Genomic DNA, 16,585 nt, shown 5'->3' with positions numbered 1-16,585 from the left:
ACCTGCAGGGATTGCAGGTATGCCGATACATCGCGTGAGCAATCCATGTTATCATCCGCGGAATCTCATGTTCTTTCGTGGCTTGCTTCAGATTAACCAGCAGTGTCGTTTCATTTAAGCGATTTCGGTATTTATTTTTATTTATGGAGGAAAATAGAGCACAGTACAAGGCTGTGGTTACATGTTTTGGTTACCGGAAACACCGAGTCGTTCTAGTTCATGGTCTTTACGGATGTGCAGTATCAGACAGTGGCATCAGAATTCAGGCATACAAGCGTGAGCCCCAGCCATGGTCTTGAAAGCCTGTCCGAACTCTAACTTTTGCATACCTGAGATGATTGGCAAGTTGGCATCGGCAGTCTGCTGCTTGGCGTCAGTTAGTAGCAAACATTCACAACTCCCAACACATACGCACAGTCAGTCGATCAAAAGCTTAACACTAAGCAGTTACAAGAGATGAAGCACCAATATTTATTTATGCCCATATCCGTCGACATAATTAAGCTCCTCAGTTATAGTCAGGTTTCGAACCCTCTGCTGCCCACGGTGTGCATCTTCTCGTCTCCGTCAGCGCAGAGGACAGAGGGCAGAGGCAGGGGAAGTGGCTGGATTTGGTGAGCAGGGAGCCCACGGTGTGCATCTTCTCGTCTCCGTCGACATAACGTCATTGCCTCCTTCATGCCGTGGAGGTTTTCCGAGATTCAGACCTGCAGGTACGTTGAATTCATCGAGTTAGGATCGCATGTTATCACTGAATTTGATGTGAGAAACGTTAGACACAAGGGATATTCATTATTTACCAGGGCAGGCATGTTTTTGCCGTCATCAAAAAATTGAGATGATGGTATCCACTTATGTGTGATTGAGGAGACCAAGTGGAAATACCACCTTCTCTGCATCGTCTTTCCAACTCCGGGCAGTAATCTATGCTTAAGTATTCGAGGGTTAGCAACCGCTCCAGGAGACCATGCGGGAATTCCTCCATTGCTGGACAATGCCAAATCTTCAATTCCCTAAGAGAAGTGAGGTCACACATCCCATTAGGCAGCTCTTTCAGGCGCCTGCAGCCATCCACACGGAGACTCCTCAACTTGGCTAGATTTCCAAGGTTCAAAGGCAGTGACACCATTCTGGGGCAGTATTCAATCACGAATTCCTCCAGAGACAGTGGAAGGGTCTCCTCCTCAGACGATGTAGTGTTTCCCTCCAGGTTGTCACAATTCTCGATATGCAGAATGCGGAGGCGATCCAAGCAGCGGAGCTCCTCTGCTGGCCAATGGACAAGATCGTTGCATCTTCTAATTGTCAGATCCTCCACGAACAGAAAGCATTTCCATACCATAAGTTGTGTTCTGGACCATCCGGAGCTTGTGACCAAGCTGTTGGCCCCTTCAAGATACAAATTCTTAAGTTTTTCAATAGGTCTTTGACCTAGTCTTTCCTGGGCTTCTAGAGGTAACATCATGAACTTAGTATCATGAGACCAAAACAAGAACTCAGTGAACCAAGAGCCCAAATGGATTCTCCTAAAAACGGAACTGACTGTAGTATTGTGAAATCCAATTATTTGCAACTTTCTAACAATGGGGGTCACTGGAATATTTGGAATTTGGGGCAATTTTCATTTTTTAGCTCTTCAAGCATGGGAACGCTACCAAACTATCACCACACTCCCCCACAATATTTTCTGCCCATATCTCCAGGCTTGGTAAGGTAATCAATTCCATCCTCTTCAACCCAGGGAAAATTTTCAGAGCGGTATTGTGTTCTCCACCTTCCACATCAAGATTCTTACATAATGTTGTCAAGTTAACCATATTCGTTAAGGACAAAATCTCTAGAGATTCCGAGAGCCATACTACAGGTATACTCTTGCATCTTGGGCAGTCGGAAATTTTGAGTTCTCTCAAGCAGTTAAACATTTGAGGCTTTCTCATCCATTGTGATATTTCTAGGCCACCATATCCACACATCTCCAACTTTTGGATGTTACGATGAGGTTCTAAACTTTGGAGCACTTCTTCCACATCTGTAGGCACATCATGCATTCCTTTGTCCCAAGAAAACAAAAACTCACTTAGATTGTGCTTCTGACTGAGATTCACTTCTTTTGAATCCTCCCCACTCTTTATTTTGCTCAAATTTAACAGTTCCAACCTATTTCTAAGGTGTTGCAAGTCCTTGAGTTGCTCTATTCCAAGGCTATCTCCAGTATCCACGACAAATGTTGTTAATATGTGAAGGTTGTTCATCAGACCAAAGTTTGGAGACATACTTCCGAGACGTACACAACCAGAAAGGTAAAGATGGATGAGCTTTCTAAATCTTGCCATGTCTTCTGGTAACTGCTGCAACTCCTTGCAATCTATGAGCCTCAGTGTTTGTAGGTTATACAACATACATACTGAATTTGGCAACCTAACGATGTTTGACCCAGATAGATCAAGATACCGTAAATGTTTTGCATTTATGGCCATGCAAATGACAATTGGAGAAGAGGAGCAATGCAACGCTCTTAACGATGTCGATACCTGTAGCAGCTCTTTAAAATACTTGTGTGATTTACTCAAAATATATTCATCCATCCATGATTTTGAAGGAACTAACATAGTGCGGAGGTATGTTCTGCCTTTGCATAATAGGCTGGTTTGTTCCAATTCAGCCTTTGACATTTGCATGTGACAAACACCTTTAAACAATGCTTTCTGATGAGTCAGTTCTTCTATACTTGCACATTCATCGCTGACATCTTTTGCTAGATCATGCATTAAGTCGTGCATTTTACATACTATTGTCTCATATTTTGTGTTATCCCCAAAGAGAACAATGACAGCTGATTTAACTACCACTTTATTATCTTGGAGGAAGGACCTCCAAACTAGCTCATCGAAAATTAATTCTCCTTTCTGTGTTAAATCCATTGTTCCCTCTTCCTGGATAAAGCCATTTGCCATCCATAGTTGGATCAACCTATCCTTTTCCATCTCATAATCCTTGAGGGAAACTGCACAGAATGCAAAACATTGCTTCATTTCAGATGGCAGGTGTTTGTAGCTTAACTTCAGTATGGGCATTATCTCATATTTTCCTCCATCATTATCCCCAATGTTACTCTCTTCGATGGCCTTCCATTCTTGTACCTTTTGCTTCGAACTTAGCAATCCGCCCATTGTCTTGAGAGCAAGAGGCAACCCCCCACATTTATTGACTATACGCCTTCCGATGGTGACTAACTCTGCTTGCTTGTCTGTACCATTGCTAAATGCTCTATTCGAAAAAAAAATCCCAAGAATCTTCTCCACTCAGGAATACGAGCTCATGGGGCTCGATGGTGCACATTACAGAGGCCACTTGCTTGCTTCGACATGTGACCACTATAACACTTCCTGGTCCACCAATAGAACATAATAGTGGCTTTAGGACATCGTCCCACATCCTCTTGTTTTCATTCCACACATCATCAAGCACGAGCATAAACCTTTTTTGGCCAATGACTTCCTCAAGTTGCTTTTGTAATAGCTCGACGGTATCAGGCATGCCACATCTTTTATTTACAGCCAACTCAATGATGGATTTCAAAAGAGCAATGGCATCAAAGTTGTCGGACACGTAGTGCCACATCTTCAACTGGAAATGCTGCTGGACCTCTTGGTCATTGTACACCACCTTAGCAATTGTTGTCTTGCCAAGACCTCCCATCCCAAAGATGGGAAGAACTTGCACCTTCCGTTGATCATGCTGGTCCAGCAGCAGCTTCACTACCACCTCCTTATCATCTTCCCTTCCAAAAGATTTTTGTGGACTCATCTAGTTTTGAGTGCGTCTGCCGCCAAGAATGTTGTTGCTCCCCCTTTGGACAGAATTCTCCAGGCCAAGCTTGTTCATCTCCTCAACCAACTTATTGATCTTCTCGAGGACAGTCTTGAGTTTCTTGCTCATTTCAAAACAGAAGAGCAGCGGGCTGCTGTGGGTGATGTAGCTGAGCACCTTACGGGTAGTGGACTTGCCAATTGTAGACTGTCGGCGCAACGCCTCATACTGGAAGTCGTCGAGCACGTCGTTGGCCTCGTAGGCGATGAACTTGAGCTCGTTCATCCAGCTCTTCACATAGTTATTTGTCTCGCTCCTCTCCTCGGCGTTAGCCAGCTTGCACTCGATTGCTAGCAGATGGCGCTCCAGCGTTTGGCGGTCGTCATCGAGACCACACATGCGGGTCATCGTCTCAATGAGTGCGTCTGCCGCCTTGCCGGCCACGCCGCGCACTAGAGGGAGAAGCAGCGTCTCACCCATGATCTTGCAGATTGGAGGAATAAGAAACTGCAGCTTCCAAGATAGCTTAGCTTATATAGCTCTCAGGAAAAAAATAGAACATGTAGAACAACCGAAGAGCAAAACAAGTCTAGAGCATGCACCTCCTCAACAACACCAAGAATTTATCTTGCCCAAATTGGTGATAGAGCAACAATACTGCTGGTCGTTCCGTCGCCCCCTGTGCAGTTCCATGCAAGGCTGCTATGGGATAGAGAGGATGGAATGGAGATAATATCAAGGTGTGGTTGCTGGAGAGAGGATGGAAACAAATGGAGGTAATATCAAGGGATCCAAGAGCTGAGCTGTATATTTAGCTATTTACTGATAATATCAAGGAATCCAAGAGCTGAGCTTTATTTGCAACTATACATCACTATTATTGAATGCATCTATAATTTTCTTCATTAAGTTTGAGTTTATCCTGCAACTGGCAGATACAAACAATTGTATGTACTGTCATCACAGATGACTCCAACCAAATAATGTTCAATCCCCAGGGCCTGCATCATTTTCTAACGTGCAGATAGGACAATAAGGAAGAACATCTGCTGTGAAGAGTGAAGACTGGTTCAGCAGAAATAGGCAAGACATTGTTATCGATCTGCCACTTGTTCTATGGGCGTACTAGCTAGGTGGGAGGCGCGGCACACGGACCCGCTGTATACTGACTGATTCACCAATAGTTAGATGTTTCTGTTTGTCTCTGCAGTGAGTCCAAACCCACACTTCCATTTGACGCTTTTTTATAGTGAACCGCGCTAGCTTGTGACAGACACACATATCAGTCCTGCCTGCCTGATTAGAAGAAGTGTTCACTGGAATACTAGCTATCATTGATTCCATGGAAGAGTTAATTTGGTGATGATTAGTTGTGGGAAACAGCTGAATAAATCTGCTTAGACTGTAGAGTGTTGTAGACTAGTACTGGTGATACAATGCTCCAACTCAAGGAAGGAGAACACACGAGGTCAGATTATTACTGCCATTGTTATGCGCATTGTAGGAATAGAAACAATCTTGTCAGCTCTATGCTATTGCCGTTGTGCCAAAGAAAAATTCTTGGCTTTAAGTTTATCTACCTGAGAAAAGAAAACTTGTTGTTACAGCTCAGACGGATAGATAGAGAGAAGATTCAGTACACTGCTTCCTTCATGCCGTCCGTGGAGGCTTTCAGAAATCCCGACCTGCAGGCAGGTACATGGAGCCATCGCGTGAGCAATCCATGTTATCATCCGCGGATTCTGATGTGCCGATCCATTTCTTTCGTGGCTTGCTTCAGATTAACCAGCAGTGTCGTTTAAGTGATTTCACTATTTATTTTTATTTATGCAGGAAAAACAGAGTGCACATGAAGCTCAGTTGATTTGCCTCCAGCAAGTTGATTATAAGGGTGGTACATACTATGCAAGATGAAAGTCCGACTCATTCATGGTCTCTAATGGATCTGCAGCATGAGACGGTGGCATCAGAATTCAGGCATACATGTGTGTTCCTCTGCCTTTGGTCATGGTCTTGGAAGCCTGTCCGAATTCCAACTTTTGCAAACCTGAAATCATTGGCAAGTTGGCATCGGCAATCTGCTAGGAACCAAAATTGGATGTGCTTGGCGTCAGTTAGCACCAACTGTTCAGAACTCCCACTTTAGCAGTTACAGGAAGTACGTAGTAGAGATGAAGCAACAATATATATTTACGCCCCAGCCGTCGGCGTAATTAAGCACCTTAGTTATAGTCAGGCTTCGAACCTCTGTTGGCGTTTGGTTCAATGGGCCTCTGCTGCCCACGGTGTGCATCTTCTCGTCTCCGTCAGCGCAGAGGGCAGAGGAGCAGAGGCACCTCATCACACATGCGCAGGTTCGGCTCGGCAAGATGCTCGCCGACGCATACATAACCACGCTCTGATGATGATCCAGTACGCAATCTATGTGTGTGCCTGCCTGATTAGAAGAAGTGTTCACTGGAATACTAGCTATCTTTGATTCCATGGAAGAGTTAATTTAGTGATGATTAGTTGTTGACAACAGAACAGATGAATAAATCTGCTCTAGTCTGTCTGTAGTAGTGGTATCAGGATAGTTCATGTTAGGCTCCCAAAGGCTCCAACTCAAGCAAGGAGCAGACACGAGCTCAGATTATTACTGCCATTGTTATGCGCATTGTATGAATTGGAACAATCTCATCACCGGTCTGATATTGCCGTTGTGCGGAAGAAAAATTCTTCGCTCTGCTAAGTTTCAACTACCTGACAAGAAGACTTGTTGTTACAGCACATACTGAATATCTACACAGAAAAATACAATGGTGCACACATAGGTTGGAGTCAGTCCGATGCAGCTCACAAGAAACTCCGTGGAGAAACACAAAAATAAAGAGCTTATTTGGAATGAATCCTCATGCTTTCTCGCAAAAAAAGAAGAAGGAAGAAGCCTCATGTTTGTAACTCACCCGTCTGTGTCCAGAAAGAAAAAAGAAAAAAGGGAAACGAAGAAATGAAATGTTTCGAAATGCTTGCAAGATGCCTAGCAATACAAGGCTATGACTTGCAAACGCATTGATATTAGCAGAATGGCAGGGAAATTGAGTATGCGGTAGAACATAACTAATATTTCCAGGAATATCATCAAGCTAAGCCGCACAACATAACTTACATGTGGTAGAAATATATTAGAGGGACACCTGCTTCTTCTGCTGTGCAGATTTTTATTTTAGAGAAGCTGTAACAGATTAAAGCAACGAACTTAGATGTGTATGACAATACTACTTCCAGAGGGCTTTGAAGTTTGAACCCACCCTCCTCTGCTGCACACGGGGGTTCAGATCTCCATCTCCATCTCCTCTGATTCTTCCTCTCTCTCATCTCCGTCAGCACAGCCAATCTCGCCCCCTTTCCTCAACGTCTCCGCAGTCGAAGTCCTGCCCCAGGCATGCGCTCTGGCGATGAGGAGGGCGGCTGCCTCAGGCCGCGGCGCGCGCAGCACCAACCTTCCTCTTCCCCCTCTGCGCCCTGCTGAGGAGGACGGCGGTTGGCCCTCCAGGTCGCGGCGTGCACAGAGCCGGCTCTATGATTTCGAAGGCCGCGGTGCGAACCCGACCAGTGGGCCCAATAAAGAGAAAAATCCAATTTGATACATGAAAATATAAAATTGCTATAAAATCATAAAACTAATATATTTTTACTAGAATCAAGCATATGTTATTTTCCCTGTCTTTGTTCCAAACCAAGTATCATGGAAGTTACAACGCAGAAAAAACATATTGAAATAGCATGCTAACCTCCAGTGATCAAGTGAAACGAGACTTTCGTGCATTTTTTGACGCAAAATCATCAATGAGAGTGTCAAGATCAACACTATCCAGCATATTCTTCTCAATGCAGCACATGGCCAATCCATTCAATCTTTCTTGAGACATCGTTGACCTCAAATAATTTTTCAATAGTTTCAATTTTGAGAAACTCCTTTCAGCTGATGCAACAGTCACAGGTACGGTCAAAAGGATACGGTAAGCAATTGAGACATTTAGATAACAATCCGCATCTCTAACAAACTCAAATATCTGATCCGCTGACATGAATGTGTTTGGCAATGTCATCTGCAGTACTTTTAGTTCAGAAACGAAATCATCTAGATCGACATCTGCTGACTTACCATGAGTGAATTTGTTGACAAAATTAGTGCAACATCTTCTTAGATCATTATCACCCAAGGACTTCAACTCTTTCGAGTTGAACAAGAAACCAAATATGCTCCCAAATGTCTTCAGTTCCTCAAATCTAGTAGTTAGGGAAGCAATTGCAACATCAATCCTCACTTGCTTGCGTTTCTTCATTCTGGTTATTTTCGTCATTGCCACTAATTTCATCAAACTGTCTTTTTCTAGTAATACGTCTCTTGACAAGAAACAAAGGTTGTACACCCATGTCAATTGCAATAGATCTCGCAATATCCAGACTAGTTGCAAAGCCGTCATTTCTGTACTTCTTAAAATATAAGATGGCACCTTCAATCTGTTTAAGAGTAACATCAATGCACACAAACTTAGACTGCAACTTCTTACTCACCATGTTTATAGTGAACAAAATGTCATGCCAAATGACCATGCCAAGTAAAAATTCAAATTTCTCAAGTGCGCTAGCCAAAGATTTTGCGTCGCTCTTAGTCTTGGCGTCATCGGTAGAAGTTCTCTTCAATTCCAGTAATGCTTTTCTTAACTCGGGTGCTTGATATCTGATAGCCTGAACACTCTTTATTCGACTCTCCCATCGAGTGTTACACAAAGACTTAACTGTCATTTTTGGAACATGATCAAGCAATAGCTGCCATCTTTTAGTAGAGCTTGAAAACAATATATAAATTCTTTGCACAACACCAAAGAAGGTAACAGCTTTACCGCAAGATTTTGCCATATCACTAAGAGTAAGGTTCAGGCTATGACAAGCGCATGGCATGAATAATGCTCTTGGATTAGTTTCAAGTAGTCTGCTCTGTACCCCTTGGTGTTTTCCCTTCATGTTCGAACCATTGTCATACCCTTGTCCACGAACATCTTTAACATCCAAACCAACAGATTTAAGTGAATCTATTAACACATTATAAAGTCCAAGTCCGGATGTATCATCCACCTTCAAGAACTCCAGAAAAAACTCCTCTATTTTTGTAGTAGTACTTGACATGTTTACGCACCTCACAATTAGAGTCATTTGTTCTTGATGGCTCACGTCAGGTGTACAGTCCAAGATGACAGAGAAATACCTTGCATCCTTAATTATCCTCAACAGAGAATATTTAACAGTGCGACCAAGAAGGGAAATTAACTCATTCTGAATATTATGGCCAAGATAATGATGATCGATTTCACTATTCTTAATGCGCCGAAGATGCTCTTGCATTACAGGATCAAATTCTGCCATCATTTCAATTACTCCCAAAAAAATTCCGTTGTTATCTTGATATAATTTCTCATTCGATCCTCGAAAAGCCAGACTATGTTTAGCAAGAAATTTCACAGCAGCAACAATTCTAATTAAAACAAGTCTCCATCGCTCCTTCTCCCTTGCAATCTCTTGTTGCATGTCTTTATCAATTGTTTCCTTCTTACTTAGCCTCAGCCTTACCTCATTCCAAGTATTCATGTTAGTGATATGCTCAACACTATTCTCATGCAATTTGAGCTTCTCACTAAGATGTCTCCAATCCTTCAATCCCTCGGATGCTAGCAGACTTTTGCTTTTTCCAGATTTAAACAATTTGCAACAAAAACAGTAGACTTTATTCATGTGTTTAGAGTACACTAACCACCTCCGATCACTGAACTCGCCATTCCTTAACTTTCTTGTGTAGTAATCATATGAAAAATGCCTGCCACTAATTTCATCTTCGGGAAACACAAGATTGTATTCCCTTATAGGTCCTTTTTCAATGAGAATATCTCTTGATTTATTGTCAAGAATATTCCAAGTTCTAGGATCATATATATCAAAAGAAGAACCCTGCTCATCTGCATTTCCAAGATTCTCATGGTCACTAAAATTTTCCGTGTGCTGATCGGCATCATTTTCCGCAGCATTATTTTTCTCGACATGATTTTCCTCACTGGCATTCTTAGTATCATCAGGTTTTTCTTCACCATTTGTGATATATAATTGCTCTGAATTTGTAGCAGCACCAGTCCTCAAGACAAACATATCCATAGCGCCTTCCTGAGATTTAATCAACGTGTCTACTCTTTTCTTGTTGTTTCTTTTCTCACAGCCAGATAGATGTTTTTTAGGTAACATGATTATGCTGCAAGTGAGAAACACGAATACAGTATCAGAGATTGAAGACGTTATGTTTTTAGATGAGAAGTTTCAGAATTGAGACCACCGGAAAATATTCGCCTATAGATTAGGATTTATGAATAGATTGATCTGAGAATTATGACCATCTGAATGATGATCTTGATCAGTTGATCTCTTCCCGAATTCTTGCCGATTTAATCCCCAAACTCAGCTCCAGGTTCGGTGCGGTGCGCTGGTGTCGGCGTCAGGCGGCGTGCTGCTGTGTCGATGCGTCTCCGTGCTCCTGTGTCAGTGCGTCTCCCTGGATTCCAGGCGAACGACAGGGCAACGTGCGTTGCCTGGGCTTGGTTGGGCAGGCCCTAGTGGTGGTTGCGTGCTGCTTGCTGGGTGGGCTCAGAGCTACCTGGGCTGGACATTAGTCATTCTTTTTTTCCACTAATCCGTAATATATAATATATATACTGCATATATACTATGGGCCCCTTTTTAGTCTGGGCCCGGGCCGTCGCACCTCTCGCACTGGTCCAAAGCCGGCCCTGGGCGTGCACAAGGGCAAGATGGGAGCGGATCGACCATTGTTTCCTTCATGCCGTGGAGGCTTTCAGAGATTCTTTCCTGCAGGTACGTCGAATTCATCGCGTTAGCATCCCATGTTATCAACAGATTCGATGTGACAACATTTATTTAGACACAAGGGAGATTGGTTATTTACCAGGGCGCTCATGCTTTTGCTGATTTATTTTGCAGCTATTCTGGATTTTCATGACGCCGTCATCAAAAAATAAGATGATGATATCCACTTACGTGGGACAGAGGAGACCAATTGAAAATACTCCCTGCCTTCTCTGCATCGTCTTAGCAACTCCGGGCAGTCATATCTGGTTAAGTCTTCAAGGCTGGGTAACCGCTCCAGAAGACCATGTGGGAATTCCTCCATACCTGGACAATCCCAAACCTTCAATTGCCTAAGAGAAGTGAGCCCACACATCCCATCAGGCAGCGCTTTCAGGCGTGTGCAGTGGAACACAGAGAGACTTCTCAGCTTGGCAAGTTTTGCAATGTTCGAAGGCAGCGCTACCACACCGTGACAGCCTAAAATCGTCAACTCCTCCAGGCACAGTGGAAGGGTTTCCTCCTCGGACGATGAAGTATCTCTCTCTAGGTGGTGACAATATCTGATACACAGAGAGCGGAGGCAATACAAGCACCGGAGCTCCTGTGTTGGCCAGTAGAAGAGATCCCAGCATCCGCTAATCGTCAGACTTTCCACGAATTGAAAGCATTTCCAAACTGTAAGTTGTGACCTGGACAATCCGTAGCTTCTCACCAAGCTGTTGCAGCCTTCCAGATACAAATACTTAAGTTTTTCAAGAGGTCATTCACCATGGCTTTGATGGGCGTCTAGAGGCAACATGGGCATGTCTTCTCCATACCCAAGAGCTAAACTGATGAGAAATGGCCAAGAGCCCAAACAGATGCTCATCAAAAATAAATTGACTGCAGTACTATGAACCCCAACTATTTGTAACTCGCTGACAACAGGGATCACTGGAATACTTGCAAGTGTGGGGCAATTTCTGATCGTTAGCTCTTGAAGCATAGGGAACATTACCAAGTTATCAGCAGGCTCTCCCACACAATTTTCTGCCCACATCTCCAGTTTTGGTAACTCAAGCAACAACAACTTCTTCAACCTTGGGAAAATTTGCGGGGTTGTAATGCGCCCTCCAGCTTCCACACTAAGGTTAGTGCATAATGTTGTCAGGTTATCCAACTTTTGTAAGAACAAAACCTCTAGAGATTCTGAAAGCCATACTACGGGTATACTCTTGCATCTTGGGTAGTTGGAAATTTTGAGTTCTCTCAAGCAGTCAAACATCTGTGGCTTTCTCATCCATTGTGATATTTCTAGGCCACCATATCCACTTATCTCCAACTTCTGGATATTACTATGAGGTTCTAAACACTGAAGAACTTCTTCCACATTACATGCCATATCTTTAGGCCCATCATCTATTTCTTGGTCCCACAAGAACAACAACTCACTTACATTTTGCTTCTGAGTGAGATTGGCTACTTTTGCATTCTCCCCACTCTTTATCTTGTTCAAATTCAATAGTTCCAACCTATTGCTAAGGTGTTGCAAGTCTTTTAGCTGCTCTATTCCAAGGCCTTCTCCAGTATCCACCACAAATGTTGTTAATATTTGAAGGTTGTTCAGTACACCAAAGTTTGGAGCCATAGTTCTGAGACTATCACAACCAAAGAGATAAAGATTGATGAGCTTTCTCAGTCTTGCCATGTTCTCTGGTAACTGATGCAACATATAACAACCTATGAGCCTCAGTGTTTGCAAGTTATGATCACAGCTCCCGGCCCGCTCCCCCGCTCCCTAGGGTTTCCCTGCCGCCGCCGCCGGCTCCCCCGCGCGGAGCCGCCGCCGCGGCGGCCGGAGCCCACCAGAGCCGCCAGCCCCCTCCTCCGCGCCCCCGTACCCCCGCGCCGCCTCCCCGAGCGAGGCGGCCGGGGGCCCTTCCTCCGCGCGCCTCCAGCCCCTCCCTCCCCGCGCCCATCCCTCCTCCCGCCGCCGTCAGCCCGCGCCGCCGGTCCTCGGCCGCGTGATGCTGGCGGCGGTGGGCTTGCCCTTCCCCGCGCGCGGTCCTCCCCTGCTCGGGCGGTGATGGCCGGCGACGGTGCGCCTCGGCCGGTGGCGGTCTCGTGTCCTGGTGTGGAGGCCGGCGGTGCTCGCCGTGGTGGTGCCGCCTCTTGGCGGCGGGGTGGTCCGGTGGTGCTGGCCGGCCGGGGGCTTGTTCCCGGCCTAGATCTAGGCCCGTAGGGTCCCTTCTGGGTCCTTGCGGGTCGGCTCCGGCGCGACCGCGACACTCTTTGTATGGGGAGGCAGGGGAGCGGCTTGGACTAGGACAGCGACGATGACGACGTACCAGCTGCTGCGCGGAGGCGGGAGCTGTCCGGGCCTTTGAATGCCCGGCCGGGCCTGTGGGGCCACGGGCCCGGTAGGCTCCTGCCATGGCGTCCGGTCGGCTACCGTCGTGGACGGTGGAGGTGGGGCCCTCTCGTATGCCGATGGTGCTGTTGCCCTAGCCCCGGCTCCTCCTCTCCGTTGTGCAGACCATCTTCGCGGTGTCGTGGTGAGACAGCGTGGGAAGCTTCGTGTCCGTGTTGGCGCAGGGTGGTGGTCGGTCTGGTGGCGAGCTCCGGAGTGCCTGAGGTAGAGGCTGGGATCGGGAGAAATCTCTGTTGGCTTGGCCGACACCGACGCGGTGGCGCCTGAGGGTGCCGCCGGACCTTCCTGGAGGGCGTCGGGGCTACCCTTCCTGTCTCCTCGCCGTGTACCGGGGGAAACCCTTGGCAGCAGCGTCCTCATCGTCGCGTCCCTTCTTGAAGGTGTTGTTGGGTACCGACACTTCGGAGTCTTGGAACTTGGTGGGCGATCTCCGGTGGACGCAGCGGTCACGAGGCTTCGTCGTTTTTGTCGATCTGCCGTTATCGGCATTTGTTTCTTTTCTTTTTTCTCTTTCCTTTCTTTTGGGCGTGTTTGTGCTGCTTCCGCCCCAGCCCCTATCGTCGGTTGTATCGGTTGGTTGCTTTGTAATACAAAGCGGGGGGAAACCCTTTTTCTCAATGTTTGCAAGTTATACAACACACATATTGAATCTGGCAAACTAAGGATGCTAGACCCAGAGAGGTCAAGGAATCGTAAATGTTTTGCATTTATGGACTTGCAAAGTGCAATTGAATAAGGGCGGAAATGCAGCGCTCTTAGTGATGCCGATATGTGTAGCAGTTCTTTAAAATCCTTGTGTGAGTTTGATGGAGCTAACAAAGTGCGGAGGTATGTTCTGCCTTTGCATAACCAATTGATTTGTTTCAATTCAGCCTTTGATATGTGCATGTGACAAACATCTTTTAACACTGCTTTCTGCTGAGTTAGTTCTTCTATACTTGCACATTCATCCGTGACACATTTTGCTAGATCATGCATTAAATCATGCATTTTACAGGAAAAACCTTTTATATGAAAATTTGTGCTCTTTTGCTTATCTTGGAGGAAGGATCTCCAAACCAACTCATCCAAAATTAATTCGCCTTTCTGTTTCAAATCTAGTGTTGCTGTTTGAATAAAGCCATTTACCATCCATAATTGGATCAACATTTCCTTCTCCATCTCGTGATCCTTGGGAAAAACTGCACAAAATGCAAAACATTGCTTCATTTCAGATGACAGGTGTTTGTAGCTCAACTTTAGTATGGGCATGACTTCATATTTGCCTCTATCGATATCCGCAATGCTACATTCTTCGATCGCCTTCCATTTATGTACTTGTTGCTTTGAACTCAGCAACCCACCCATTGTTTTGAGAGCAAGAGGCAACCCCCCACATTTATTGACAATACGCCTTCCTATGGTGACAAACTCTACTTGCTCTTGTACACCATTGCTAAATGCTTTTTTCGAAAACAATTCCCACGAATCTTTTTCATGCAAAAATGCTAGCTCATGGGGCTTAGCGGTGCACATTATAGAGGCCACTTGCTTGCTTCGACATGTGACCACTATAACACTTCCTGGTCCACTAATAGAACACAATAGTGGCTTCATTTCATCCTCCCACATCCTCTTGTTCTCATTCCATACATCATCGAGAACAAGTAAAAATCTCTTCCGGCCAATGACTTCCTCAAGTTGCTTTCGCAACAGCTTGATTGTGTCAGGCATATCACATCTTTTATTTACAGCCAACTCAATGATGGATTTCAAAATAGCAATGGCATCAAAGTTCTCAGACACACAGTGCCACATCTTCAACTGGAAATGTTGCTGGAGCCGTTGGTCATTATACACCATCTTAGCAAGAGTCGTCTTGCCAAGACCTCTCATTCCAAAGATGGGCAGCACGTGCACCTTCTGTTGATCTTGCTGGTCCAGTAGCAACTTCACCACCATCTTCTTATCATTCTCTCTTCCAGAGATTTCGGTAGACTCATCTAATTTTGAGTGCGTTTGCCGCCATAGATGTTGCCGCTCCTCCCTGTGGATAGGATCCTCCAGACCAAACTTTTTCATCTCCTCGACCAACTTATTGATCTTCTTGAGGACAGTCTTTAGTTTCTTGCTCATTTCAAAATGGAAGAGCAGTGGGTTGTGGTGCGTGATGTAGCTGAGTACCTTGCATGTAGTGGACTTTCCAATCTTAGACTGGCGGCGCAGCGCCTCGTACTGGAAGTCGTCCAGCACGTCGCCGGCCTCATATGCGACGGACTTGAGCTCCTTCCTCCAGCTCTTGATATAGGTGTTTGTCTTGCTCCTCTCCTCGGCCCTTGCCAGCTTGTACTCGACGGCTAGCAGCTGGCGCTCCAGCCCTCGGCGGTCATTGTCGAGGCCACACATGCGGGTCACCGCCTCGACAAGTGTGTTTGCAGCCTTGCCGGCCACGCTGCGCACCAGAGGAAGAAGCAGCGATTCTGCCATGATCTTGGAGATTGGAGGAATTAAGAAACTGCAGCATGAGAAATAAAAGAAGAGAGGTTAAGCATTGACAGAAGATGAAGAACAACTGAAGAAGAGCAAAATAAGTCAAGAGTATGCACCTCCTGAATAACAACAAGAATCAATGTTTATCCAAATTGGTGAAAGAGCGACGATACTGTGCAGGTCCCTCCCACGGCAAGGCTGCTACGGGGTGGACAGATGATGAAAGCAAATGGAGATAATATCAAGGAATTAAAGAGCTGAGCTGCATATTGACTGATAATATCATGGAATCCAAGAGCTGAGCTGTGTACTGACTGATAATATCAAGGAATCCAAGAGCTGAGCTTTATTTGCAACTATAGATCACTATTGTTGAATACTTCTATAATTTTCTTAATTATAAGCTTGAGTTTATCCTGCAACTTGCATATGCAAACCATTGTTTGTACGATCATCCCAGATGACTCCAACCAAATAATGTTCACCCCCCAGGCCTGCATCATTTTCTAACATGCAGATAGGACAATAAGGGAGAGATACGAATGACAAGCATGCATCTGGTGTGAAGACTGGTTCAGCAGGAATAAGCAAGACATTTGTTTTCTATCTGTCACTTGTTCTATGACGTACTAGATGGGAGGCGCGACACACGGACCTGGTAATTGATCGGTTTCATATTTTTGTTTTGCTATATAACTTTTTTTTATGCTGGGTACTGCTCCAGGTCAAATTAAAAACCAGAGATCGCATAGCTAGAAAGAATTTCCATGGGGACAAATTGTACTACCTATGTTATGCCAAGAAAATTCTGAGGTGCTGATGTATCAGTTCTTTTCATGACGCAGCGGACCAAATGAAAACTCAATTCTCCACCTGAGATTTTTTTTTAGCACACTCACTTCTACCTCTAGAGTTGAGAGTACCAAACAAATATCAGTTTTAACGACGGCTCCAGTACCTCACATAATTAAACTATTGCTATTTTTTAGAGATTGTCTCAGC

General features: G+C 45.1%; 1 protein-coding gene and 1 pseudogene across 1 annotated transcript; both read right to left on the bottom strand.

Annotated features, from left to right (window-relative positions):
* Positions 1–701: 701 nt before the first annotated feature.
* On the bottom strand, positions 702–9,999 carry LOC123170582 (putative disease resistance protein RGA3; annotated as a pseudogene).
* Positions 10,000–10,088: 89 nt separating this feature from the next.
* On the bottom strand, positions 10,089–15,580 carry LOC123170581 (putative disease resistance protein RGA1). Its single transcript, XM_044588433.1, has 6 exons — positions 14,954–15,580; positions 14,110–14,917; positions 13,893–14,013; positions 11,596–12,341; positions 10,894–11,241; positions 10,089–10,093 (listed from the first exon to the last, which is right to left on the bottom strand). The coding sequence occupies exons 1-6, from the start codon at positions 15,578–15,580 to the stop codon at positions 10,089–10,091; spliced, it is 2,655 nt and encodes an 884-aa protein (XP_044444368.1).
* Positions 15,581–16,585: the final 1,005 nt, after the last annotated feature.

Source organism: Triticum aestivum, chromosome 7D (assembly GCF_018294505.1).
Source record: "Triticum aestivum cultivar Chinese Spring chromosome 7D, IWGSC CS RefSeq v2.1, whole genome shotgun sequence".
Classification (NCBI taxonomy): Eukaryota; Viridiplantae; Streptophyta; class Magnoliopsida; order Poales; family Poaceae; genus Triticum; species Triticum aestivum.
This window is presented reverse-complemented; position numbering and strand designations above follow the sequence as displayed.

Excerpts from the sequence above, each read along its gene's own strand:
- LOC123170581 (XM_044588433.1), bottom strand. The coding sequence starts at position 15,580 with ATGGCAGAATCGCTGCTTCTTCCTCTGGTGCGCAGCGTGGCCGGCAAG. Across the intron at positions 14,918-14,953 it reads AGACGACTCTTGCTAAGATG|TTGAAGATGTGGCACTGTGT; the intron begins GTGTATAATGAC and ends CAACATTTCCAG. Across the intron at positions 11,242-11,595 it reads ACAAATAGTTGGGGTTCATA|ATACTTCATCGTCCGAGGAG; the intron begins GTACTGCAGTCA and ends ACCTAGAGAGAG.